The 22,817-nt window shown below is 45.1% G+C and overlaps 1 protein-coding gene across 2 annotated transcripts in view; it reads left to right on the top strand.

Annotated features, from left to right (window-relative positions):
- ATP8A2 (ATPase phospholipid transporting 8A2) overlaps nt 1-22,817 on the top strand; it is a 442,872-nt gene that overhangs the window by 314,605 nt on the left and 105,450 nt on the right. For both annotated transcript variants that reach the window (XM_065895899.1, XM_065895900.1), the window contains 3 exons: nt 241-302; nt 963-1,019; nt 2,600-2,711. In XM_065895899.1, the coding sequence (XP_065751971.1) occupies nt 241-302; nt 963-1,019; nt 2,600-2,711 (231 nt within the window). The remainder of the gene's footprint in view (nt 1-240; nt 303-962; nt 1,020-2,599; nt 2,712-22,817) is intronic.

Genomic DNA, 22,817 nt, shown 5'->3' on the forward strand with positions numbered 1-22,817 from the left:
ATTTCCACACAGATCAAGGGTGTTGTTCCGTTTGTTGGAAACCTGGTTTTGTTTGTTTGCTTCACTTGGCAAAAATATAAGGTGAAAAAATGCAGAGTTAGAAAAAGGAGGCATTAGAATCACAGACAGTGCAATTTTCAAAATTCCCTCAGTGTCTCTAAAGTTCTGTTTTTACATTCTGAATAAAATAGATTGAAGTGCTCTGCTCTGGAGGGTAATTGTAACCTCTTCGTTTTTCAGATACTGTGTTGGCCAATGGTCATGCCACGGACTATTTATTTGTTGGAAATATCGTTTATACGGTAAGTTTACCTGTTTATTGAATCTTTCTTCGATGGCACGTGTGGGTTTCACCTCTCCCTGTATATAAAGCCTTTGTCATTATGACTTATTTCACATCTTTAAACTATATATTATAGATTCCTTATCTTGCCTGGCAAAAGGAACGAAGCTACTCTTTTCTATTTCCTACTCTGTCTCCGTATTTCTGTTCGCCATCGGTGTACAGGGAGCCGAGATTTGGCAACACGTAGAGCTCAGAGGGCTTGTGAAATGCTTACCTCATGTTTGAGTGAAGATTATTCAGAGTTAAGATTTCTGGACAGGTGATCAGCAGATTCCCCATTCTTCAGATGACCGTTTCACATGTACTTGTTGGGGGCGGGGAAGAAAAACAAAACCAACACCAAGGGAAGGTGATTTCCCCCAAATCTTCCAAGCTAAGAAAAGGGCAAAGTAACTATTACTTGTGAGAAGTCAGTCGCTAAAATGAGGACTTTTCTTATAAGAACCTGCCTGTAATTTTCCTAAAACTGACCCCCAGAGAGAATTAGCTATCAAGATGGCACTTTCAAAGTCCAGACGCCACAGAGAGACTGCCTCTGGGGAGGATTTGGGATTTCTTCTGGGAAGTGAAAATAAGTGAGGATAACGCATTTCCCAAATTCCTCTTTCTTTCACAGTATGTTGTTGTTACTGTTTGCCTGAAAGCCGGTTTGGAGACGACAGCTTGGACAAAAGTAAGTTTTCTCTAGAATTATTTCTCTATCCACTATAGATATTTTTTATGGTGTAGTATCTTTTTAAGCCCCAGGAAAACAGTAAACAATATCTAGCTGCCTTATTTTAAATTTTGCATGTAAAAGTTGTGGTTTGATCTTTATCAGGGCACATTTGCAAACCAGAGTTCCCTGATGATTCGTTTGCTGAGCACTTAATACGGTTCTAAGCTGTTAACAGTCGGCTCATTTCCAGTGTATATGTGCATTGTATTAAAAAAAAAATCACACACACAAAGAAAATACAGAAGGACAGAAAGATGAATTTTTAATTTCCATAATTTTACCACCAAGATATAGTTACTGTTAATATTTCCTGTACAACCTTCCAGACTTTGTTCTCTGTGTATATTTTTAATAAGACAACGTATTACAAAACACAGAGTCTGGGCTTCCCTTTTGGCGCAGTGGTTAAGAATCTGCCTGCCAGTGCAGGGAACATAGGTTCAATCCCTAGTCAGGGAGGATCCCACATGCTGCGGAGCAACTAAGCCCATGCGCCACAACTACTGAGCCCGTGCACCATAACTACTGAAGCCCACACGCCTAGAGCCCGTGCTATGCAACGAGAGAAGCCACTGCACCACAATGAAGAGTAGCCCCTGCTCGCCACAACTAGAGAAAGCCTGCACGCAGGAACAAAGACCCAAAGCAGCCAAAAATAAATAAATTTAAAAAAAATATATATATATATATGTACTTCTACAAGGTCATAGTTCATGATTAAAGAGTATTGAGTTTTATCAATATCCCATCCCTTATTGAATCAGTCCCCAGTTTTGGACATTTTGGTTATTTCCAACTCTTGAGGATTACGGCCAATGTTTCACATTCATCTCTGCTGTTTAAATAGGCTTCTGATTCTGTGCTCATTAATTGGGAGTGGGGTGGGAGGTGAATGTGGAAGCAGAGAATTCGTTGAGAGACAGAGGCAATGAATCCAGGTGAGAGGGGCTAGTGGCTTAGCCTGGGACGTGAGGAGGTGGCGAGCAGTGGTCAGATTTTTTAAGCAGCTGGCAGAGGCTCATGCTGGATTAGATCATGGAGTGTGGCTGAAAAGATGTCAAGGATCGTCCTTGCAAGAGGACAGAGGAGAAGAAATTCGCGACTCAGTAGGTGCTTTGAGTGTTATCGCTAAGGGATATATCCATTCCACATTTTTTAAAAGTTCTTTGGAAAATGAACAAAGTCTCAAAATGATAAATAAACCCATCTTGTTCGTTTTGTCTGTCCCACGCCCGCTTACCAGAGCAATGATACCTCATTTATTCCACTCCAAAGTGGAGTGAACACCGGCGAGGGACAGAAAGGAACCTGGTAGCACCGTAGGATGGGTCTACAGGACGGTCACCTGTGGTGGAAGAAGCACTTTCCTCTTCAGGATAGTTTGGGGCCACTAGTCACTTAAACTCTCAACCGGTGTCTAGTAGAAATCTTTCCATAAAGAAAGGTGGCGTGGACCCAGGGCTGCTGCCGCGCCTGGTGCAGGTGGCTCCTGGCTCAGCAGAGAACCCTGCCTGAGTGTCTGTTTTCTCCTGTAGTTCAGTCACCTGGCCGTCTGGGGAAGCATGCTCATCTGGTTGGTGTTTTTTGGCATCTACTCAACCATCTGGCCCACCATTCCCATCGCTCCAGATATGAAAGGACAGGTCAGTGCTATTAACTGTGGGCTTTCCCTGTTTCAGGACAGGTTGGTGTTGCCAGCTTCCGTCAAAATGTATGAGGTGGGAAACAAACCAAATCAAAGCCCCTGGAAGAGGTTGTCCAGGCCGCAGAAATAGCCTTGGAAATTTTAACTGTTACATAAACTGTGGACTTAATGACCTACCCGCGTCCCCATTTCCTTAATGAATTGCATGTTAATTACAGGTCTCGTGTACAGTTCACTGGACTTGGAAAACAGGAGACGTTTTGGGTCGTTCATAACCCCATGATTACGCGGATTGTAGTTTCCATGTTGGGTATTATTATACTTTGATTAGGTGATAATTAGTCACCTGTGAAGGATAGATCTAACCACTCTACTAACCAGATCATTAATTAAGCAGAATATCTCACTGTTCATCTCTTAACTGGAGAGGCTGAGATTGAAGACCTTTACGCTAAAATCTAAAATCCTTTAGATTTTATTTTTTTCGTCTTTTATATTATCTTTGTCTAGTGTTTGAGATGGAGCCATCTCCACTGACACCCTGGATCTTAGGATCCCACAGGATCGGGTCTGAAGAGGACCTTGAAAGCCCTGGGTTCCAAGTGCCCTCAGTTTACAAATGAAGCTGTAAATTTTGTTTTACAGGGAAATTTTTCAGGGTTTACAAAAGGATATGTGATTGGTAGTAAGGGACACAGAATGTTTATGAAGACATTGCATTTTCTTTTTCCTTTACATTTGAAGTCCTTTGGAGGTCTCTGCGCTGGTGGTCCCTGGCTGGGCGTGTCCCTTTTCACAGGGCAGGCAGTCGTGGGGCGAGGGCAGCATCCCGACTCTAGTGCATTCCCCGGGTTCCCAGGACCCCGAGTCTTCCAAATGGCCAGAAGCCTACTCGCCAGGCCTGCCGGGTTCTCTCTCCCCATCCAGGCCCGGAGCGCACCCTTGGGCCCAAGGACGGCTTACTTTGTAGGGGGGTGATGTGTGCTGGGTCCACTGGAGGATTGCTCTGGGACACCCACCCACGTTTGCATGAGGACGCTTGTACCGTGAGTCAGAACCAAGCATGGGAAGAGAAGGACTGTGGGTTGGGGGCTTCTGCTGGTTCCTGCCCCAGGACTACATATTTTAGGGGCAGGCCTGTGCATGGCATATCAGGCCACCATCTTTGCCTCACTTACTCTGCAGAAATGAACCCAAACTCTGGGCCTTCCCAAGTCTAGATACATGCCCAGCAGCTGTTCCACGTGAGGTCATACTGGGTGGGCTGCTTGCCTTTTTTACTTGGTGAATCCACTGATGTACCCCAGGGTGTCTGGGACCTCCTCTGAGTGTGGGCGCTGAGCAGACAGATGTATCCTATAGGGGTGACTTGTGTGTCCCCGAATGCATCATTGCCTTCTCTAAGGCATGAGGACAAACACATAACACTTTTCAATTCCTTTCCAAATACAAGCGATGCAGGAAATTACAGAACACTGAATGAATCAAGAAGATTGTTTTGTAGCAAAACAAGCATTTCCCAGCAAAGCTACTGGGTTCACTTGAATCAGTTCTGTTTTAAAGCAAGAAAGGTATCCACAGTCATGATCACTTGGTAAGGTTGGGTGCCTAGAATACCTGCTTCATGGTTTTTCCTTTTGGTTAAGGATGGATGTGGCCCGATGAATATTTCATTTGGGGGATTTTGTGGTGCAGGACAATCAACGCAAGGCACCAACTGCTGTGGACAGTTTCCAAAATTAGAAAAGCCCACTCCTTTGACAGCCCCTCCCAGTGCCCTCCACGGAGGGATGCTCTAGTGACCCCTCTGTGTACGCCGGCACCAGGGACTCCAGTTCAGACATTAAGATGGTCACCAGCCCATCAGGAGGTTGGCTTTTGAAGTGGGGAGGGACCATTTACCATGTAGTCACTGACACGCCACATTTTCAGTGTCCGGGTTGCATGCCCGTGTGGTTTGAAGGCTCAGCTAAATGGTGAAATTTCCATAGCTGGGGACTTCCCGAAAAAATCGAATGAGCTATTCCTACCTTCCAAAAGCAAAGAAATTGTAATATTAAATCACATTTCACTTGGGTATCAAAAAAATTTTTTTAACATAAACCACATCGTTTCAGCGTTTTGGTTGGTTGGTCTGTTGCCATGAGGCAGATGATGTTTTGAAATCAGCCATCGCTGGCTGAGACTGAGGTTTTCATTAGACGCGGAAGGAGATATTACTGTAATTTTCACATTCCGGGGCGGCCGGGTGGGTAATCCGCTGTCTGTGTTGAAAGAGCTCTTTCTTTTCTCTCATCTTGCTCCAGGATGGAGCTCTCAGTGGAGACAGGCTATCAGAAAACAACGTCAAGGCCAACTTTAATGCTCCTTCACCCGGTGTCTAACGCCATCATTCTCTGAAAAGTGGCAGGGAAGTCTTTTTTTAATTTTTTTTTTTTTTTAACACTTATAAAGAATCACTTGGGTGGAGAGTGGCTAAACAAGCCTGAAGTCTCAGACAGGCTTTCTGCTGTCTCCAGAGGGGTGATGTACTGTCATAAAAAAGAGGGGCAGGCAGTGACAGGAGGCAGCTCCTTTGGGGGAAGTAGAAAATATGGCGGAGCCACGCACATCCCTTTCGTTCTGGGCTGGAGCTGTGGACTAAATGCTTGTGTTCCCCTCAACTTCATGTTGAAGCCCTGACCTCAGCCTCCGACATGGAGGTAGGGCCTTTGGGAGGGATTAGTGATCTGATGAGAAGAGGCCCGAGATCCAGTTCACCCGTTCTCTGCAGTGTGAAGATACAAGAATCTGAAAATATATGTACACGCGCATACACGTAACTGAATCACTTTGCTGTACGCCTGAAACTAACACAGTATTGTAATTCAGCTATGCTTCAAGTTTTAAAAAACGCTTGACAGAAACAGCAGGAAAAAAAAAAAAAGATGCAAGAAGTTACACGTCTGCAACCCAGAAGAGGGTCTGCACCAGAACCCAGGCAGGCTGGCACCCTGACCTCAGACATAGAGCCTCCAAACCTGGGAGAAATAAATTTCTGCTGTTGATAAAGCCACCCACTTTGTGGTATTTTGTTTCAGCAGCCCAAGCTGACGAAGACGGCTGGTGAATGCTTAGGGATGATGGTATTCTGGGAAAAGGCTGCTTTTTAAAAATTAGTGTTCTTATTATCATAAGAATGTTTCTAGTGACTTTTATAAACCATTTTCTTGTCGTTCATGAAGCAGTAGGGTTTTGGCAAAGGAACATGGTTCTTTTGAGCTGTAGAATTAAACTAGTGTCTGGTGGCAAACGGCATTTCTCACTTACGAGCCGGAGATAGACCTCACACAAAATGTTCTGTCTCTTTGTAGCATCCTAAACTGTTGAAAAGAAACATCGTTTCTGCTGGGGTTTCCTAAACCAATTCGATTGACTATTTCTTTGTCTTGTCCACGATATGTGGAGTTTTTCTCATGAGGAAAAGGCAGGTTTTGCCCTGAGTGCAAAGGGAGGGAGGGCTGTAGTGTGGGGGGGATTTTCCACTATCAAAGCACCTTCATCTTCCCTGAAGCACCTCACAGTGTGGTCCATGAAAGCCAACCAGTGAGTCAGGAAGTCCCAGTGGAAATTTCTCGAATCAAAAGAGTCCTTTGGGGCTTCCCTGGTGGCACAGTGGTTAAGAATCCACCTGCCGATGCAGGGGACACGGGTTCGAGCCCTGGTCCGGGAAGATCCCACACGCCACGGAGCAACTAAGCGCGTGCGCCACAACTACTGAGCCTGAGCGCTAGATCCCGTGAGCCACAACTACTGAGCCCGCGAGCCACAACTACTGAAGCCCGCATGCCTAGAGCCCGTGCTCCGCAACAAGAGAAGCCACCGCAATGAGAAGCCCACGGGCAGCAACAAAGACCCAACACAGCCAAAAATAAAGACAAACAAATTAATTAATTAATTTAAAAAATAAAATAAAAGAGTCCTCTGTATCCTTCCTCTCCTGAGAACAGTCAGCATTTGTGGGATCTTAAGGGGGCACCCTGTTTTTCCATTTTCCTAGGCCCACTGTGAATTCACCTAAAGTGAATTAGAAACTTAGAAACTCCGGTTATGTCTGTCCTGGGTGATGCCACAGCCCTCAGCGGGGGGAAAATATGTGATGAGGTTTTTCCATAGGGGACCGTGTGTTTTCCTTTCTGCCAGTATCGTAACCATGGGTTATGTAAGCTTCTCCATGATGGGTCCCCATAGCCAAGGCCTGTGGGTGGAAAACTTATCAACGTTCTTTAGTGCAGAGTTGCCTGCTGAAGTAGGGTTTTGAATTAGAGAGGTGAGGAAAACTTGATCTACACCTGGATCAGGAAATGGGCTTTTATTTTCTTCATGTATTTCTCAAGGCTTACTACTCTGGGGGTCTCTGAGGGTGTGCCTCTTATTTGACCTTTGTTTAAAAGTCAAGAGACTTGCCCCAACTAGCTTTGGAGCCTGTGGTAATCACTTAACCTGCTTTAATTTCCTTATCAGCAAAGTCAGAATACTATTACCCGACCTAATTACCTCAGAGGACTATGGTGGAGATATAATAGGAGTACCTGTGGGAATAGTAAGGCATGCCTGTTCTTCTTTATCTTGCAGTGATAAATTATTTTCTTGAGCCTTTATAAATAGGAATATTGTGACTTAAACTCCCATTTCTTTTGGCTAGAGAATTTCAACATTTTATAGGTTCTTTTTTTTTTCTTTTTGATTTGTTGTTGTTGTTTGTTTTATTTATTTATTTTTTTTTTTGCGGTACGCGGGCCTCTCACTGTTGTGGCCTCTCCCGTTGCGGAGCACAGGCTCCGGACGCGCAGGCTCAGCGGCCATGGCTCACGGGCCCAGCCGCTCCGCGGCATGTGGGATCTCCCGGACCGGGGCACGAACCCGCGTCCCCTGCATCGGCAGGCGAATTCTCAACCACTGCGCCACCAGGGAAGCCCTGTTTGTTTTATTTTTAACATTTTATAGGTTCTTGATGTGAAGTTTCTTAGTAGGGTCCACTGACCACCTACATCTGAATCACCTGGGCTGCTTGTTAAAATGACAACCTCCTTCCCCACCAAAAAAAAATATGTACTTGAAACACACACACACACACACACACACAGACACACACACACACACACACACACACACTCACTCACTCACTCAGAATCCCTGCACCTGGAGCCCCAGCCTCTGAATTTTGATAAGTCTCCAGACTATTCTTCCACTTAAAGTTAGAGAGCCCCTGCTCACGACACCTAAAATATGACCCCATGACAATGTTCAAGCCAGTGCTGGGGGTTCCAGGAGAAGACAGCATCTTTAAATGTCCACCAGGGCCCTGTTTCTCTGAGCAGTGGGTCTGTGAGGGCCGGCAGGTGCTGTGGTGTCAGCTGTAAGGCCCCGGTTTTCTAAATAGAGGAGTATACCCGAGGGCGTTACATCATTCGCCAGGGAAAAATACTCCTCGCCAGCTCCGATGCTTTTCTTTTAAAGTTCTTTTCATGGCTAGTAAAAGAGGGGGAAAACCTTTCACTTCAAAGCCTACAGACTGCTAACTCTGTCTGCAGTGCCATGCTCCAGGCTCCAGCCAGCTTCTGACATAGGGCAGCCTTTTTTTTTTTAATCCTAAATCCAGGACTGAGTTTACTTTTGAGTTTTATATACACACTTTGTATACATAGTGCAAATCCCTATGGACTACAAGTGGGCAGGACGAGGGCTGGTTGTCACGGTGCCGCCCTTGGATCAAAGAGATTAATTACTCATCTTCCCTACGTGCTGGCTTTCTCCTGGACTTTGCAGCTGAGCAAAATCTCAGGCCTGGGTATTTTCCATATAAATATAAAAAGAACGTTTTTGTTTCCAGGTTGCATGTGCTCTAGGAAGTAAGCCGAGAAGCAGGGGTAAGGGCCATCTCTGCTCGGAACATTCCAGAACATCTGTGTTGGCCAGAGGCCAGCCAGAGGGCCAGGAGAGGACCTGTCCTCAGGTTAGCTTTCGTGGCGTGGGACATGGTCATTTGTCCCCAGGACCCATCCTGCTTCCCCCTTTGGTGAGGGGCCCGGTTTGTATCCCATTCCAGCTCCTATGCAAGCACCCAACTGCCCAGGGAGCCCTTTCCACCCCTAAGTGCAGCAGGGAGCTTGATTCCAACCCCATGCTGTCATGGGTGGTTCAAAACCCCGAAGGAGACGCGAGGAGACACGCGCTGGGGGTTTCTGGCAAAGAAGCATGTTCGCTCCTGAAAGAAACCCATCGGAGACGTGACCTGTCACGCGCAGCCGGTAAAGTTGCCGGGGGTTGTCGTTCGCCCCAACGAGGGACGCTAGCTCCAGAATCCGACCGCCGCTGTGAAAGAACTGATAGAAACAGCAAAAACAGGCAAAGTCTCTTACACGGTTGTCCAGATAGCAGATGCCGCCGGCCTCGAAGGCTACCCCCCGAGAGGGCCCTCCCAGGAGCGTCCTGCCAGGGCTGCCTAGCCTCAGTGAGAAGCAGGTGTCAGGAAACACTCTCCAGCCTCCTGTGGATGTCGGGATGTTTCTCTTATGTTCACAAGTATAAGGGCAACTAAGGAAATAGGTGATTTTTTAAAAAACAGGCCTAAGGCTTTAATATCGCATGATATATTATACTCAGAGTTAGGTGCTTGTAGATTTATTTAAGGATTTGGTAACAGATTCCTCGAGTGTTGCAATTATGAGTGTTTTAGATGATAACATCCCAGAAACACCTAATGTGAATATCGTAAATTCATTGGAATTAGCTTTAATACAGCAATATTGGATAGAGTTGGTCCTATTTTCCTCAAAGAACGTATTTCAGGAGCGTGGGACCCGGCTAGGGTGAGAAGCGGTCAGCCTGGTAAGGTAGGAAGTCCTACCACTGGAGACTTGCCTCTTGGTTTGAAATAACTTTCTTGTGTGCGGATCGTGGCCAGATTACTGGTTGAAGTCCAGTTTGCATTTTGGTTTTCAACTTGTGCATTGCGTGGGATAATAAGACTGACTTACGAAAAGGAACATGCTGTGTTTCTGGATGACATTATTATCTGAAAAAATAGCGATATGAACAAAATTAAGAAGGTAGGGACTTCCGGGTTTCTCCGTGTCTGTACCTCTTGTCACCCACATCCAGGGTCCCTGCATTCATATGCGTTTGCCCACATCCAGGGCCCCTGCGTTCATACGCGTTTGCCCACGTCCAGGGTCCCTGCGTTCATATGCGTTTTGCCCCCTTGAAGCCTCCCCACACTAATCCCTAGAAAAAAATTACAACTACAACAAAAAGTTCTTCATTGATAATGAAAAGAAAAATCAGGACCATTCATATGATCAGGGCTATCTAGTGGAGTTCTTAATATAAATATAGGCCTATAGATATTTGGGCTCTGAAAATCAGAAAATTCAGGTATCTGACAAGAGTTCCATCCGAAAATGGCTTTTGTAGTCGCTACATGTCATGCCAAGCTGTTTCTTTTTTTCTCTTCCTGATTACCAAACAAGGAAGAAAGTGTGTTCTATGGAATCCTTCGCCCCTCGGAGTGATTCCAGATTCTCCCTACAGGCAGGGATGGGACCGGCACCCGCTGGTTCCTGGTTGCTTCCTGCAGGTCCGCAGGATCAATCAGATCTGGGTGAACGTGGCCCGACTCAAACTCCTTTCCTATTCACTGCAAATCCTAACGGTGAAAGTGGGATTCGAACTAGATTAACCTAGTGCCTAAGAAATTTGTCAAGTTAAGTCTGTTGTTCATAATAGCCATAATCGTGTTATTTCTGAACCTTAGTTTCGTCGGGTGTAAGTAGTAGATAATATCTATCTTTGGAGTTAATAAGGACATGAAAGAAAATAAGGCATGTAAGTGATAGTAGATGATGTCTATTGAGAAAGTACTATGTCCCAGGCAAAATGTATGTTCATATACATATGTTCTGTGAAATTACGTATATAAAGAGTTAAGCATTAGCTCATCTGACAGTCGACTCTACAACCGTATGAGCAAACGAGGGCTTCGAAAGAAAGAACCAGTACCTCGGTCAGGCTGGGGAGAGGAGTAGCTGGGACTTTCCAAGTCCCCTAGACCTCAGGGTACAAACCCGCACACCTTGTCATGATGGCCAGCACCTAGGGTGATGGTTGGTGCAAACCAGGGGTCAAATAGATGTCAGTCACTCCTTCTTAAAATTTTGCTTTTATTAAATTGTATCTGAAGTGACTTGCCCTGCAGTGTAATAGAATTTTTCAAATATAAATGTAGAGTTCCCTTTTTTCAGTGGTTTACGGAAAGCCCTCATTTTCTTAGCTCTGCCTCCGACCCTCTGCACCGTTCTCTCCATTTTGGCGGTTTGTTTTATCTTGGCCTCTCGTTTCAAGGATGCTGTGCGCTAATTCGAGGCCAAGGCGGCTTTGATTGTGAGTTATTTTTCTCTGGGGTTAAAGGTCTTGTGGTGGTGTTGGTGTTTGCCATTCATTCTGATGTTAATTTTTTAAATATCTGTCAGCAAATTGAAGTACACGTTACACGCTGATTTTGTTTGTTTGGAACATTTATACGCCGTGGTCGCAGAGTGTGTTTGATGTGGTTTTGAATTTTTCCTTTCTCCAAACATGTGGAATTGTGCATGGGGGGCCTGGGGTTGAGGTTCTCTGCAGGGATTTACTTCTCAGACATCTGCGGAGGGAGATGCCTCGTCTGGTGACCAGAGCTGTAGTTCTCCCCACCTCACACTCCGCCAAAAACATGCGTGTTCTTTAGGTTTGTTCTATGTAAGAGAGAGAGAGGTGCCTGATAAAGGCCACTAGATAAAGGATTCATGCAGGAAACGATAACAGGGTAGGTTAGACTAAGAGGGGAGAAAATAGAATCATAGCACGCTAGGAAGCGTGTGCCCAGGTTTCCCCATTTCGTGTAAATGAGGATGCAAAGCTCTTGTCGACAGCATCCGGCGCATCAGAGTAGTGGAAGGACTTAAAGGAAGTGAGAGCTTCAGGTATTGTCATCGCCTTTGGCACTGCAAGATATCACATGTTCAGTGAGGACATCGTATGCTTTTTGAACCGGATTAAGCAGCTGTCGTAAGTGTTTGGCATTGCTTTGGCTAAAGGCAGGAAAAGAGAAATCTAGGTTACCTGTGTCTGCAACTATAGTGCACTTCCATTCACAAGTTTTTTATTTTTTTTGGCCACACCATGAGGCTTGCAGGATCTTAGTTCCCCGACCAAGGATCGAACCCTGGGCCCCTAGCAGTGAAAGCGCCGAGTCTTAACCACTGGACCACCAGCGAATTCATTCACAGATTTTTTAAATTATTGCAACCTATTTTTTAAAAAATTTTTAAGACTTTTTATTATGGAAAATTTTAGATGTGCACAAAAGTAAACACAAATCATTAGTGCAGGACAACGCGTCTCTTATAAGGAGATGGCCATTGATTTCAGAGTCTTATTTGATAGAAACGCAGGTCCGTCCTTAATCCAGCACCCCGTTCTCCTTTGTCTCCAACCTTGTTCTTTTCTAAAAATCTAATATACAGGGCTTCCCTGTTGGCGCAGTGGCTGAGAGTCCGCCTGCCGATGCAGGGGACGCGGGTTCGTGCCCCGGTCCGGGAGGATCCCACATGCCACGGAGCGGCTGGGCCCGTGAGCCATGGCCGCAGGGCCTGCGCGTCCGGAGCCTGTGCTCCGCAGCGGGAGAGGCCGCGGTGGTGAGAGGCCCGTGTACCGCAAAAAAAAAAAAAAAAAAAAAATCGAATATACATTTTATTTATTTATTTTTCCTAACTTATCCCTACCCCCCTTTGGTAACCATAAGTTTGTTTTCTATGTCTGTGAATCTATCTCTGTTTCGTAAATAAGTTCATTTGTATCCTTTTTTAGATTCCATGTATAAGTGATATCATATGATATTTGTCTTTCTCTGTCTGACTTACTTCACTTAGTATAATAATCTCTAGGTCCATCCGTGTTGCTGCAAATGGCATTGTTTTGTTCTTTTTTATGGCTGAGTAGTATTCCATTGTATATATGTACCACATCTTCTTTATCCATTCATCTGTCAGTGGGCACTTAGGTTGCTTCCATGTCCTGGCTTTTGTGAATAGTGCTGCTATGAACATGGGGTGCATGTATTTTTACAAATCATGGCTTTCTCTGGATATATGCCTAGGAGTGGGATTGCCGTAGCTCTATTTTTGTTTCTTAAGGAGCCTCCGTACTGTTTTTCATAGTGGCTGCACCAATTTACATTTCCACCAACAGTGTAGGAGGGTTCCCCGGTTTTGATAAAGGATAGAAACAGAAAGAAGGGCATATTTAGATGTGCAGGTCCTTCCCAGGGTGCTGTGAAGGCAACCCCACCCACTCAGCCCAGCAGCAGCAACATGGGTGCAGCGGTATCTCCTTGTCTATCACCTGCCCTACATCCAATTCCCCCTCTCTGGTCACAGCCCCCCAGTCCCGTCCCCTTTTTCAGAACGCACAGTCAAACAGTGCTGGTTCTACCTCTGGGTCTGGACTGGACACCCAGGACTAGTCAACTACCAGCTTCATCTCATGGACCATGGCCATTGATTCAGGGACAGCATGATGACCCACCAAGGCCACTTAGAGACAATTCAAGGATTTTTTTAATAGAAACTAATAGGGGAAGGGGAAAGCTCTCTTGCTGCTGGGTTTGTTATATATCAGGGATGTCATCAGCCTGGAGCTGCAAGGGGCCACCACCAAGAGAGTGCCTGGCTGGGGATGAATCGAGCACAGAGGAAAGCTGAACTGAGAGATGATGGCATTGAGTATGTGCCTGTAGTCCAGCTCTGCCTGAAGCTGGAGCTGTCTCTGAACTTTCAGATACACTAAATCAATATACTCGCATTTTTGCAGAAGACAATTCAAGTTGGATTTCTGTTACTTCTGTAAAGAGTCCTAATAAATGAAGAAATCATTAAGTTACAGATACAAAAGGTAGAATCAGCTGGGTCAAGTTAAGGTAGTGAGAGCTCTCCTATCTCTGCTGGAAAATTCGTTATGTTGCAGAAAAGCAGCTGGTGAACTTTCCCTACCGTGCATCTTCCAAGTCGGAAAGTCAGGCTACCAAGGGGCTTTACCTCCTTTTGTGGCCTTCCTATGCCCCTCCCCTGCCGGCCCCCACCACCCCCCCCCCGCCAGGAAAAAGAAGACATGCTTGGGTAGAACTGATTGTTCAAAACAGAGATGGAGGGAAATAGAAGTTTTTCTCTCTGCGGACAAGAATTCAACATGGCTCAGAGTCACATGGTCCTGAGTAGCACTGTGGGTAGCAGACGTATAATGGGAGAGGCGTCATAATTTTGAATTTTCCAGTGGCCGCATTAAAAAAAGGAAAATGAAACAGGTTAAGTTAGTTTTATTAATATAGTTAGCCCAACATTTCCAAGATAGTATCACTTCAACGTATAATCCACGTTAAAAGAAATTACTGAGATAATTTACATCGTTGCACTATATCTTTGCAATCCAGTGTGTATATCGGATTTGCAGCGCATCCCAAGGCAGACCTGATCAATTTCAAGCGCTCAATAGCCACATCTGGACAGACAGTGGCTAATGTATTGGACAGCCCCGCTCTTCACCAGCAGGTTCACTCTCCAAAGCTAAATTTAGTTCAGGCAAGATGAGGAGGTGGGAAACCCAGGCTCAGATAAGATTGGGGCTTGGGAGAAGCCTGGCCTCAGGACCTTCCCCTGCACCAGGGTGTGAGTGCCTGACTTTGATTTCCGTCACCTACAGTGACAAGGGTCTCGGCTCTTACACAAGGCTTTCCCCTAAAGAATAAAATCTGGGCACCCCTGAGCTGTTCATCTCTGCTTATTAATTGCTTTAAGCAGAGTTTATAAAGCAAGATTTACGAAGCGTGGGTCTGACTTCAGGTAGTTTTTCTAAAGTATTGGCTAATTCCCCAGCCACGTCCTCCTGAATGTGGGAGGGAAGAGGTCAGGACATGGGCCTTTGGTTTCTTTTCCGACCTGCTGCGACCAGCTGAGCAGTTCTAACATGTGCCACCAAAAATAAACTAGGTCTGTGTCGAACAGGTGGTTAATTCGTTCAACAAGTGGCAATTTCTAAGTAGGATTTCTTAATTCCTAAGATTGTGCGAACCCTTCATCCTTTTTCTCCTTCTGGAGTTTCAGGCCCCTTCCCCCATCATTATGCTGAATCCACACCCTGTCATTCTCCTACCTGCCATGCAGGCAATGGAACGTTATGCGGGCTCTGAAAAGAAAGAAATCTTGTCACACGCTACAGTATGGATGAATCTTGAGGACATTATGCTCAGTGAAAGAAGCCAGTCACTAAAAGACAAATGCCATATGGTTTCCCCTGTATGGTACCGAGAGTCGTCAACATCACAGAAACAGAAAATAGAACGGTGGTCGGCAGGGGCTGGGGGGGAGGGGAAATGAGCCGCTCGTGTTTAACGGATACAGAGTTTCAGTTTTGCAAGATGAACACATTTTAGAGATCTGTTACACAGCAACGTAGAGATAGCTTACACTGAACTTAAGTGGCTAAGATGTTCTGGGTTTTTATCACAATCGTCAAAAATTTATATTTATGTGATTTCATAACTAATATCAGTTTCTTCCTCTAAATTGTAAGTTTATGAGGAAAGTAAATGCTCTTCAGTACATCCTCGGTACCTGCCTCTCCTCTTTTCTGGCACTCAGTAAATATTTAAATGAATGAATTAATAACGTAAAATTAAACACCTCTCCTGTAGAATTGGAGAATGGATCTGGCTTGGTGTAACAGGTGCTTCGTATCTGTTTGCTGAATTGTTAACAAAAGCAGATGCCAAATACTCAAACATTTGGGAATAGCCTAGCACAGGATGTGCACGTGGAAGTGATTGATTAATTCATGAAGTTAGCATTTTCTGAACTGTGCTCAAAACACCAGTAGCACGAACCATGCGTTTTTCCCACCCGAAGAAGGATTTTCAGTTAAAAAATATTTAAGAACATTTCCAGTTAAAATCCTAGTTGAACTCTTTCAGCTCCATGGGTGATATATGCGGTATACTGTCTGTTGATGTTGGTATTTGTAAAGGGTTAATAATAAGGTTTAATTACTTAATGGAAGTGATTGTTTTGGAAGTGATATTATAGAAAAGACAAATATGAAATCGAGATGGATTTTTGAGTACCTAGTTTAAGGAAGTACTAAGCTAATCATTTTCCAACGGTTTTACTAAGGGAGGTAAAACTGATGAAGTTGGTGGATCACAGATAGTTTTAGCAGAAACGTAAGTTCCCTGGACCAATACATCATTGGACAGCATTTTCATTATTATGTTGAAGGGGTTGGTATTTTTGGAGTAATAAGTACAAGCACATAGTTGGAGAGGAGGTTTTGGTCAAGAAAATGTCAAGCTTAGGTAAAGTTTCGTTAGCAGCTGGCCTGTGATAAATCTGAGATGATTTCATGGAAGAAACAGACCTTCTCTGGGGCTTTGTGCCTTACTCAATTAGATGGGGAAGCAGTCCAGGCTCGTGACATGAAGCAGGAGTGGATCTGACACCAAGAGCCTCGTTGGGACGTAGAATTTTAGTGTCGAGTAAAGTGATATTACAAGAAAAGAAAAAGTTTAAGATTTGAAATTTGTCCCCACTACAGCATCTTCATGAAAGGCGAGAAAACCAGTAAGTAAAGTGATTCTGTGTCCAGTAAAACCGGAAGAAGCAGAGGTGGGAAAAAGAGAAGGATGGAGGGAAAAGTGATTGATACAGGAAGGACCTGAAAAGTCTTAGCGTGATGGAGAAGGCCAGGTGGGCAATGAAACTGGAAGGAGAGGGCTTTAAATTTTCACTGAAGGAAATTACAGGGCTGTTGAGAAATTTTCCGAGACACGGCATCAAGAAAGAATGAGGTTGACCGTAAATAAAGGTCCTGTAATGTAATAAGTCAGAATTTTACCTTCTTACGATCAATGTGGGAAAATTAATTCTTAGAAACAAAAGGAAATAGCATAGGAGTTTTATTTTTTGTTAACGTTTTAAATGAATTAAAAAGTGGGCCTTGTCTAGGCTATAAAGAAAAAAAGAATCCTCCTTCCACCGTTCAAAAATAATGAAATATTGCATGAGACCATTATAATGTTCTACAATATAAACTTATTGATTCTAAATGAGATTTTAACAATCTGAGACGATCATGATTTTGGAAATAGCTTATAATGCCAGAAGAGTTTGTTCTGAACCGGAAACGTAAAATGAAGAAGCAACTTTAGATAATTAACAAAGCTGTCTACTTGGCGATTTGTTCATCTTGTTAAAAGAAAAACTGATCCTTTCTTTTTACAGTGGTTCAGTTTTAGTGGAATAATTTAACGAAGGTAGTATTCTCTTACAAGGCATGAACGAGAATTCTATCCAAGCCTTTTAAAACCTTCTTCTGGCGAGTAGGTCTTAGTGATGGGTTGCCATCTACTAGATGCCATTTCAGGCCACTTTCTCTCCTAAAAACTTTTTTTTTTTTTTTTAAGAAAAGTAATTAGTCCTCAGCATCATTTATGTAACTACCAAGATTGGGAGTTGGCATTTTAGAAAGTTGCAGTTTGGGGGCAGGTGGGGCACAGAGGCCCCCTCTTTATCCCCTAAGCTTCCAATAGGGTGGAATGAGCTTCCGAAACTCAAAACTGTAAGCAGTGAACATCTCATAAAGTGATGTGTTTGAAGCTGCATTGTTTGTGAATTCTCTGTCATTTTACTTTGTTTCACAGAAAGTTGTTTATATTCATTAGTTTTATATACATCTTACCTTCTTTCAGGCCAGTTCTTGATTTTCCCTTTGAAGTCCAGTCACGGTCGCCCCGTGTTCTTCCGTCTGACTCCGGGTCCCAGTCAGCAGTAGTTTCTGTGGGATGTCTCCTCTCACGATTCTTAGAGCAGGTGCCTTTCTGAACTTCTGTACACGGCTGTAGTGGCTTAAGTTTAAATTTTAGTTTATAGATCACAGTTTTGCCAAGGTGTCTCCTACCCAGATCTCTGTCACCATGAATTCTGAAGCCATTCCGTAAGCCCCTTGGTCCCTCAGACATGGCTTGGGAAGTAGCCTTGCTCATTAAGGACCCAAGAAGGACATAATTGTAAAATCAGAAATTAGTGACGTATAGACATATAATTATCTAAAACTTGTCAGTGTCCAAAGAACAAATTTCCTTTTCCTTCTGCCTCTTGACAAACTTGCTCTGTGTGAGGTAGCTAAACGTTCCACCAGATTAAAAAGTGTAATCTCTCTGTTTTTTCAGGATACTGTCAAGTCAGGAGCAACAAAAAAAAGAAAAAGAGAAGGGAAAACATACGATTAACATTATTTCATCATATTAATTAAAACACTGTAGTAGTTTCAACTTGAGCAACTCAGTTACTAAAACCAAGGGAAGTTGCTCCCCTATTCTTAATCCTTACAGTGAGACCTTAAGTGGGAATGAACGGTTTGAGATGGATTTCGGCTTTGCAGCAGAATTTAGGCATTGTGAGGATCTTCCTAGAATACCTTTAGATCAATTCATGTAAATTTTCCGGAAGAATCTTTACCATTTTTCTCTCCCAAGAGTTACTAAGTACCGTTACAAGTTCTGTGCCCCTAAACGGAAAATGCAATCTCATCTACCCATGCATGCCCCTCAAAAACTATTCAGGATAAGTTAATCATTTCAACAGAGCAGCCAACTTTTCCAGCAAAGGAATTTGCAGTCTTTGTGGTTTGGGTAAAAAGGTGGTTCATTTTACCAGTTTCTCGATGCAATATGTTTCATGATAAATTCAATCTTTCCTCCAAAAGAAAATTCCCCAACTCTACTTTTCTGTGCAAAATTCGACCTGAAAGCCTTTCTCTATCGAAGCAGCCAAATACCGAGTTCGTGTGGATCTGGGCAAACAGTTTTGGGTCCAAGGTTAACGATATTTATTGCTGGAGGTATTACACGTGTTTGTGTCCAGGAAGCACAAAATCCAACACGTTGACAGTGGTTTTCAAATATATTAATTTACTTTCTTTTGTCTTAGGGGGAATGTTTTTCTCCCCGCTCTCTGTTTTAATCCTTTGCCACACTTGGTAGAATTTGGAAGGATTTTTGCCAGGGGTAATGAGCAAAGGTAGACAGTGTGTGAATCACACAGGAGATCTGCTGGTTTCATTGCAGACTTCAGAGAAAGCTCCTTGCACTCTGACTGTGACATGGCATGCAGGAAAGTCCTCCTAGGTCTGCCCAGTGCAATAAACAGACCTCCTGCATCTAACCGCATCCACGCTGAAGTTTCTTACACGGATACTGTAAGAAACTTACAGTAAGAAATATACACGGATATTGCTTTTTGTGTAAAAGTTAAGGGTCCCAGCATTCCTACTCCAGCTTCTTTAACTCCTACGCTTTGGAATCGACCTATGACTGTTTAGGGGTTGATACGCCTTGCGGTTTAATAGGACTCATTCTGTGTTATTTATGCACACATGGAGAAGGTAGAGGAGGGAAACAGATCCCCTGCGGACATGCTTCTGAGAAACCTTACGTTACATCGGATTTGTTAGAAGGATCACAGGGTCCCATTTGCCTTCGGTGACTCACTGAGGACATCTCGTATTATATGCAACACAGGTGAGTTTTTCAGTAACCCCTGCAGCCCCCAGCCAGCAGCCTGAACATCACCGGAGGGAGAGCGGTCTTGTTAGAAATACAGATTCTCAGGCCCCAGCCAGGAACTGCTGGACTAGAATCTGCATTTTAACCAGAGCCTTGGAGTTCATGGGACACAAAAGGGAAAGAAGCCCTCAGTTAGGTTCCGGCCACCAGAGTACATCCCAGTAAGATCTCCTGGGAACGTGTGGGGCAGAGAAGGAAGGAGTGCGGGGAGGGCACTGGCTGAGTTAAATTATGCTCATTAATTCAATTTGAGGCAGGAATGTGTGTAAATAAACACCGACAGCTGCAGAGGCTCCGTTTCCTGCAGGGCTCAGGCAGGAATGCAGGGGCCTGAGCCGCAAAAACCCGACTGGGGATCAGTCTGATGGTCCTGCAACCATGAGATAATGACGGAGAAGATGGTCTTACGCTTCTCGTGGGAGGGAGGCTCTCAATACAGCGTCAAGTGCCAAACCAAGTGGAACTGGAGAGGCTTTGCCGGCGGAGATCAAATCTTAATGATTTGAAAAGATGAAGGTCCCTGGACTGCCCCCTCCTCTTCTTTTAAATCAGTACAGATTGGATTTCCAGGGGTTCAGATGAATAGGGCAGTGGCCTGTCCCACACAGCCTGTCAGCGTGTCCAAATAAGTAACCTGTCTCGCAGCCCCTCTTACCTTACAAAACTGAGTCCCTGAGAAACAGGAAGGGGAGAAATGGAGTTGAGCAGGGTAAGAGCATCCTTGGTACCATCAACCTATCAAATGCCTACAGGGTTGGTTTTTAGCACTTGATGTTCATGAACTGTTTTGGGGGCCGAGCGATCATCGCCGAGTCCTGTTTGTTAAACCCCGAGTGACACGGTGGGCAAGACGCTTGCCTGCGTGTTATTGGGTTGGCCAGAAAGTTCGTTTGGGTTTTTCCATAACATCACCATCTACGGGAACACCCGAACGAACTTTTGGCCAACCCAACACAAGGTGGTTCTCGTGCTGTCGCGTGTAGGACCTCGTTCAATGTTGTGTGTTCTAAAGAGACATCTGTTTCCCAGCTCAAAACGACCCTTGTCTCCACTGGACCAAGGAGCCTTCGCTTCTAGTTACTTTATCCCTTTTGCACACACGGCCTTTCCTGCCAGGGGAAAGGGATTTCCAGGGGGCCAGCAAGGTGGGAGATCAGTTCTTCAGGCTCGTCCATCAGGCCCAGTGTCAGTCTCTTTTACCTCCCACAGCATTGTGGCTGGTGGGCGATTGGTTAGCCGAAGGGCAGTGGTGCCTGCTCTGCCTCCTGGGGCCACCATCTCCGGGGGGTCGTGCCCGGTGGCTCCCGCAGACCAGGGCAGGTTGAAGGGGAGGGGTCTCACCTCCCTTCCACGTCACAGCTCAGGGACTCAGCAAATGCGTCTCCGTCCTCAGGGGTTAGGATGGTGGGTGCACAGGAAATCATTGCAGGGTTTGGTTCTCTCGCTCATCACCTCCTCCCCTACATCCAGGGACTGGTTGACTTGTGGCCAGTACAGTCCCCTGCTTCTGCCCTCAGGAGGAAAGAAGAACATTGGCTCTAGCCTGAGCTTCAGGCTGGCTTCCTCTGGGACGCGGGGATCCTGTGCCCTGATGGGCTGAGCTGGGTCCATGGCGAGCCCTCTGTCTGTGGATGTTTGCCACTTTCCCTTCCTCGTCTTTGCTGTCACTGTGGCCTGAGAAGGTCCTGCTCGCTCTGAAAAGTCAGACGTGTGGGATGAACGGGCTGAGTCAGAGCCTCGGGGAATTGTGTCTCCCTGCGGCCATGGCTGCTGTCACCTGCTGGCCTCCCCTGAGTCTGTTGCTGGGATGAGGTCATAAATCTCAGTTCGCTCTCGTTCTGGAAGATTCTCAAAGTTGACATGGTAGCGTTTCCCCGACCGTGTCCCTCTCACCTTGCATCCTTCCACCTGGATGAGGCCTGTTCCTTAAGGAGGGGAATGTCAAGGCTGACGGTCAGGTCTGGTCATCGTCCCCAGGGATGTCGCTGTGCCTTTCCAGCTCATGGTCAGAACAGAGGCAGCTGGTCTGAGAGTCACCAAGGGCCTAAGTAAACCAATCCTAACCCAGAGAATTCTTACTGCCCCCTGATTCTGACTATGCTAGTTTCTTCTTATTAATTCTGTAGTCTCATTTCCCCTAGAATGAAAATAAGTCATAACCTGATAGGAGGGGAATTTGATCCAGGGTATTTACAGAGTTGAGGCGTTTTTCCTCTTTTAAAATTGGCCTTTTACCCAGCCACAGGGATTGTTTCCGTGCTCTACTCCTTGATGGTGTGTTTATTTACCTAGACTCACAGAATTCTCTCTTGCCCTGAGTCATCCAGTATTCACTTATAATAACCAGGATTCCTATTGAAGGAAAAGATTTCTGTTCAAGAAAAGCAAAGGGAATTGAAGGTTCAAAATTCCAGAGAGAAAGTGAATAAAACCCTACCAAAGAGGACGTGGGAAAGTTTGAATTAAGAGAGCGATCTCCAAATTAACACAACATTGTAAATCAACTATATCTTCAATAAAATTTTTTTAATTACATTAAATTAAAAAAAAAAAAAAAAAGAGCAATCTCCCAGAGCAGCACGTTACTGGATCTCTGCGGATACTCCATTGTTTTAAAGTTGCATTTGATCTGAAGGAAGTTTTTTCACTAAGAATATTCCAGTAGCTAGTTCTGAAACTGACAAGTAATGGAATATCGTCTCTTAGATTAGGTTGTGTGTTCATATACCTGTATGAATCAACAATGTTAAGTTTTCCACATTACCTAAAAGGACCGCTGTCCCACACCCCAAAGAAGTTGGAATGTCAGGGTGATGATGGTGGATTAAACTGCTGCTGGGATGAGGTCATAGATCTCAGCTCTCCTTCTGGGAGACCCTCAAAGCAGACGCGGTGGCTTTGGGCTCTTGCTGGATTTGGCACATGTGCTTGGTGTGTTTTTTCTAACAGAAGGGCATTCTGTGCCCCTACTTTCCGTACAGGGTCTGTCGTGCGTTGCCCGCCCTTTGGCCTCCCTATTTTTGGTCACGTCTGCAAGCACAGCCTGCCTTTTGTAAACAAGTCACTAAATCCACACTAGGGTGTGACGCGCTGCTGGCGCCACGCGTGGCCTTACGCGCTCGACGCGCGCTGGGTGCCGACAGCGGGAGAGGGGAGGCCCTGAGGGCTTGACCTGGTGGGCAGAGCGCCTCCCGGGCCACGTGAGGGATCCGTGCCAAGCAGCAGCCCAGGGCATCTCTGTACCATCTGGTGGCTGCTGAGCCGCGTGTAGGAAAAGCGTTCCGAGAACTCAGGGCCTTCTCCAGAGGGACCGTCAGAGATGTACTGCCATGCAAGTGGAAGATGATGAGGAAAGCACGATGAGGCTTCCATTTGCCGGGTCCTTATTAGCATTCCATAGGCTTTACAGACGCGCCATTAC

Source organism: Phocoena phocoena, chromosome 18 (genome assembly GCF_963924675.1).
Source record: "Phocoena phocoena chromosome 18, mPhoPho1.1, whole genome shotgun sequence".
NCBI lineage: Eukaryota > Metazoa > Chordata > Mammalia > Artiodactyla > Phocoenidae > Phocoena > Phocoena phocoena.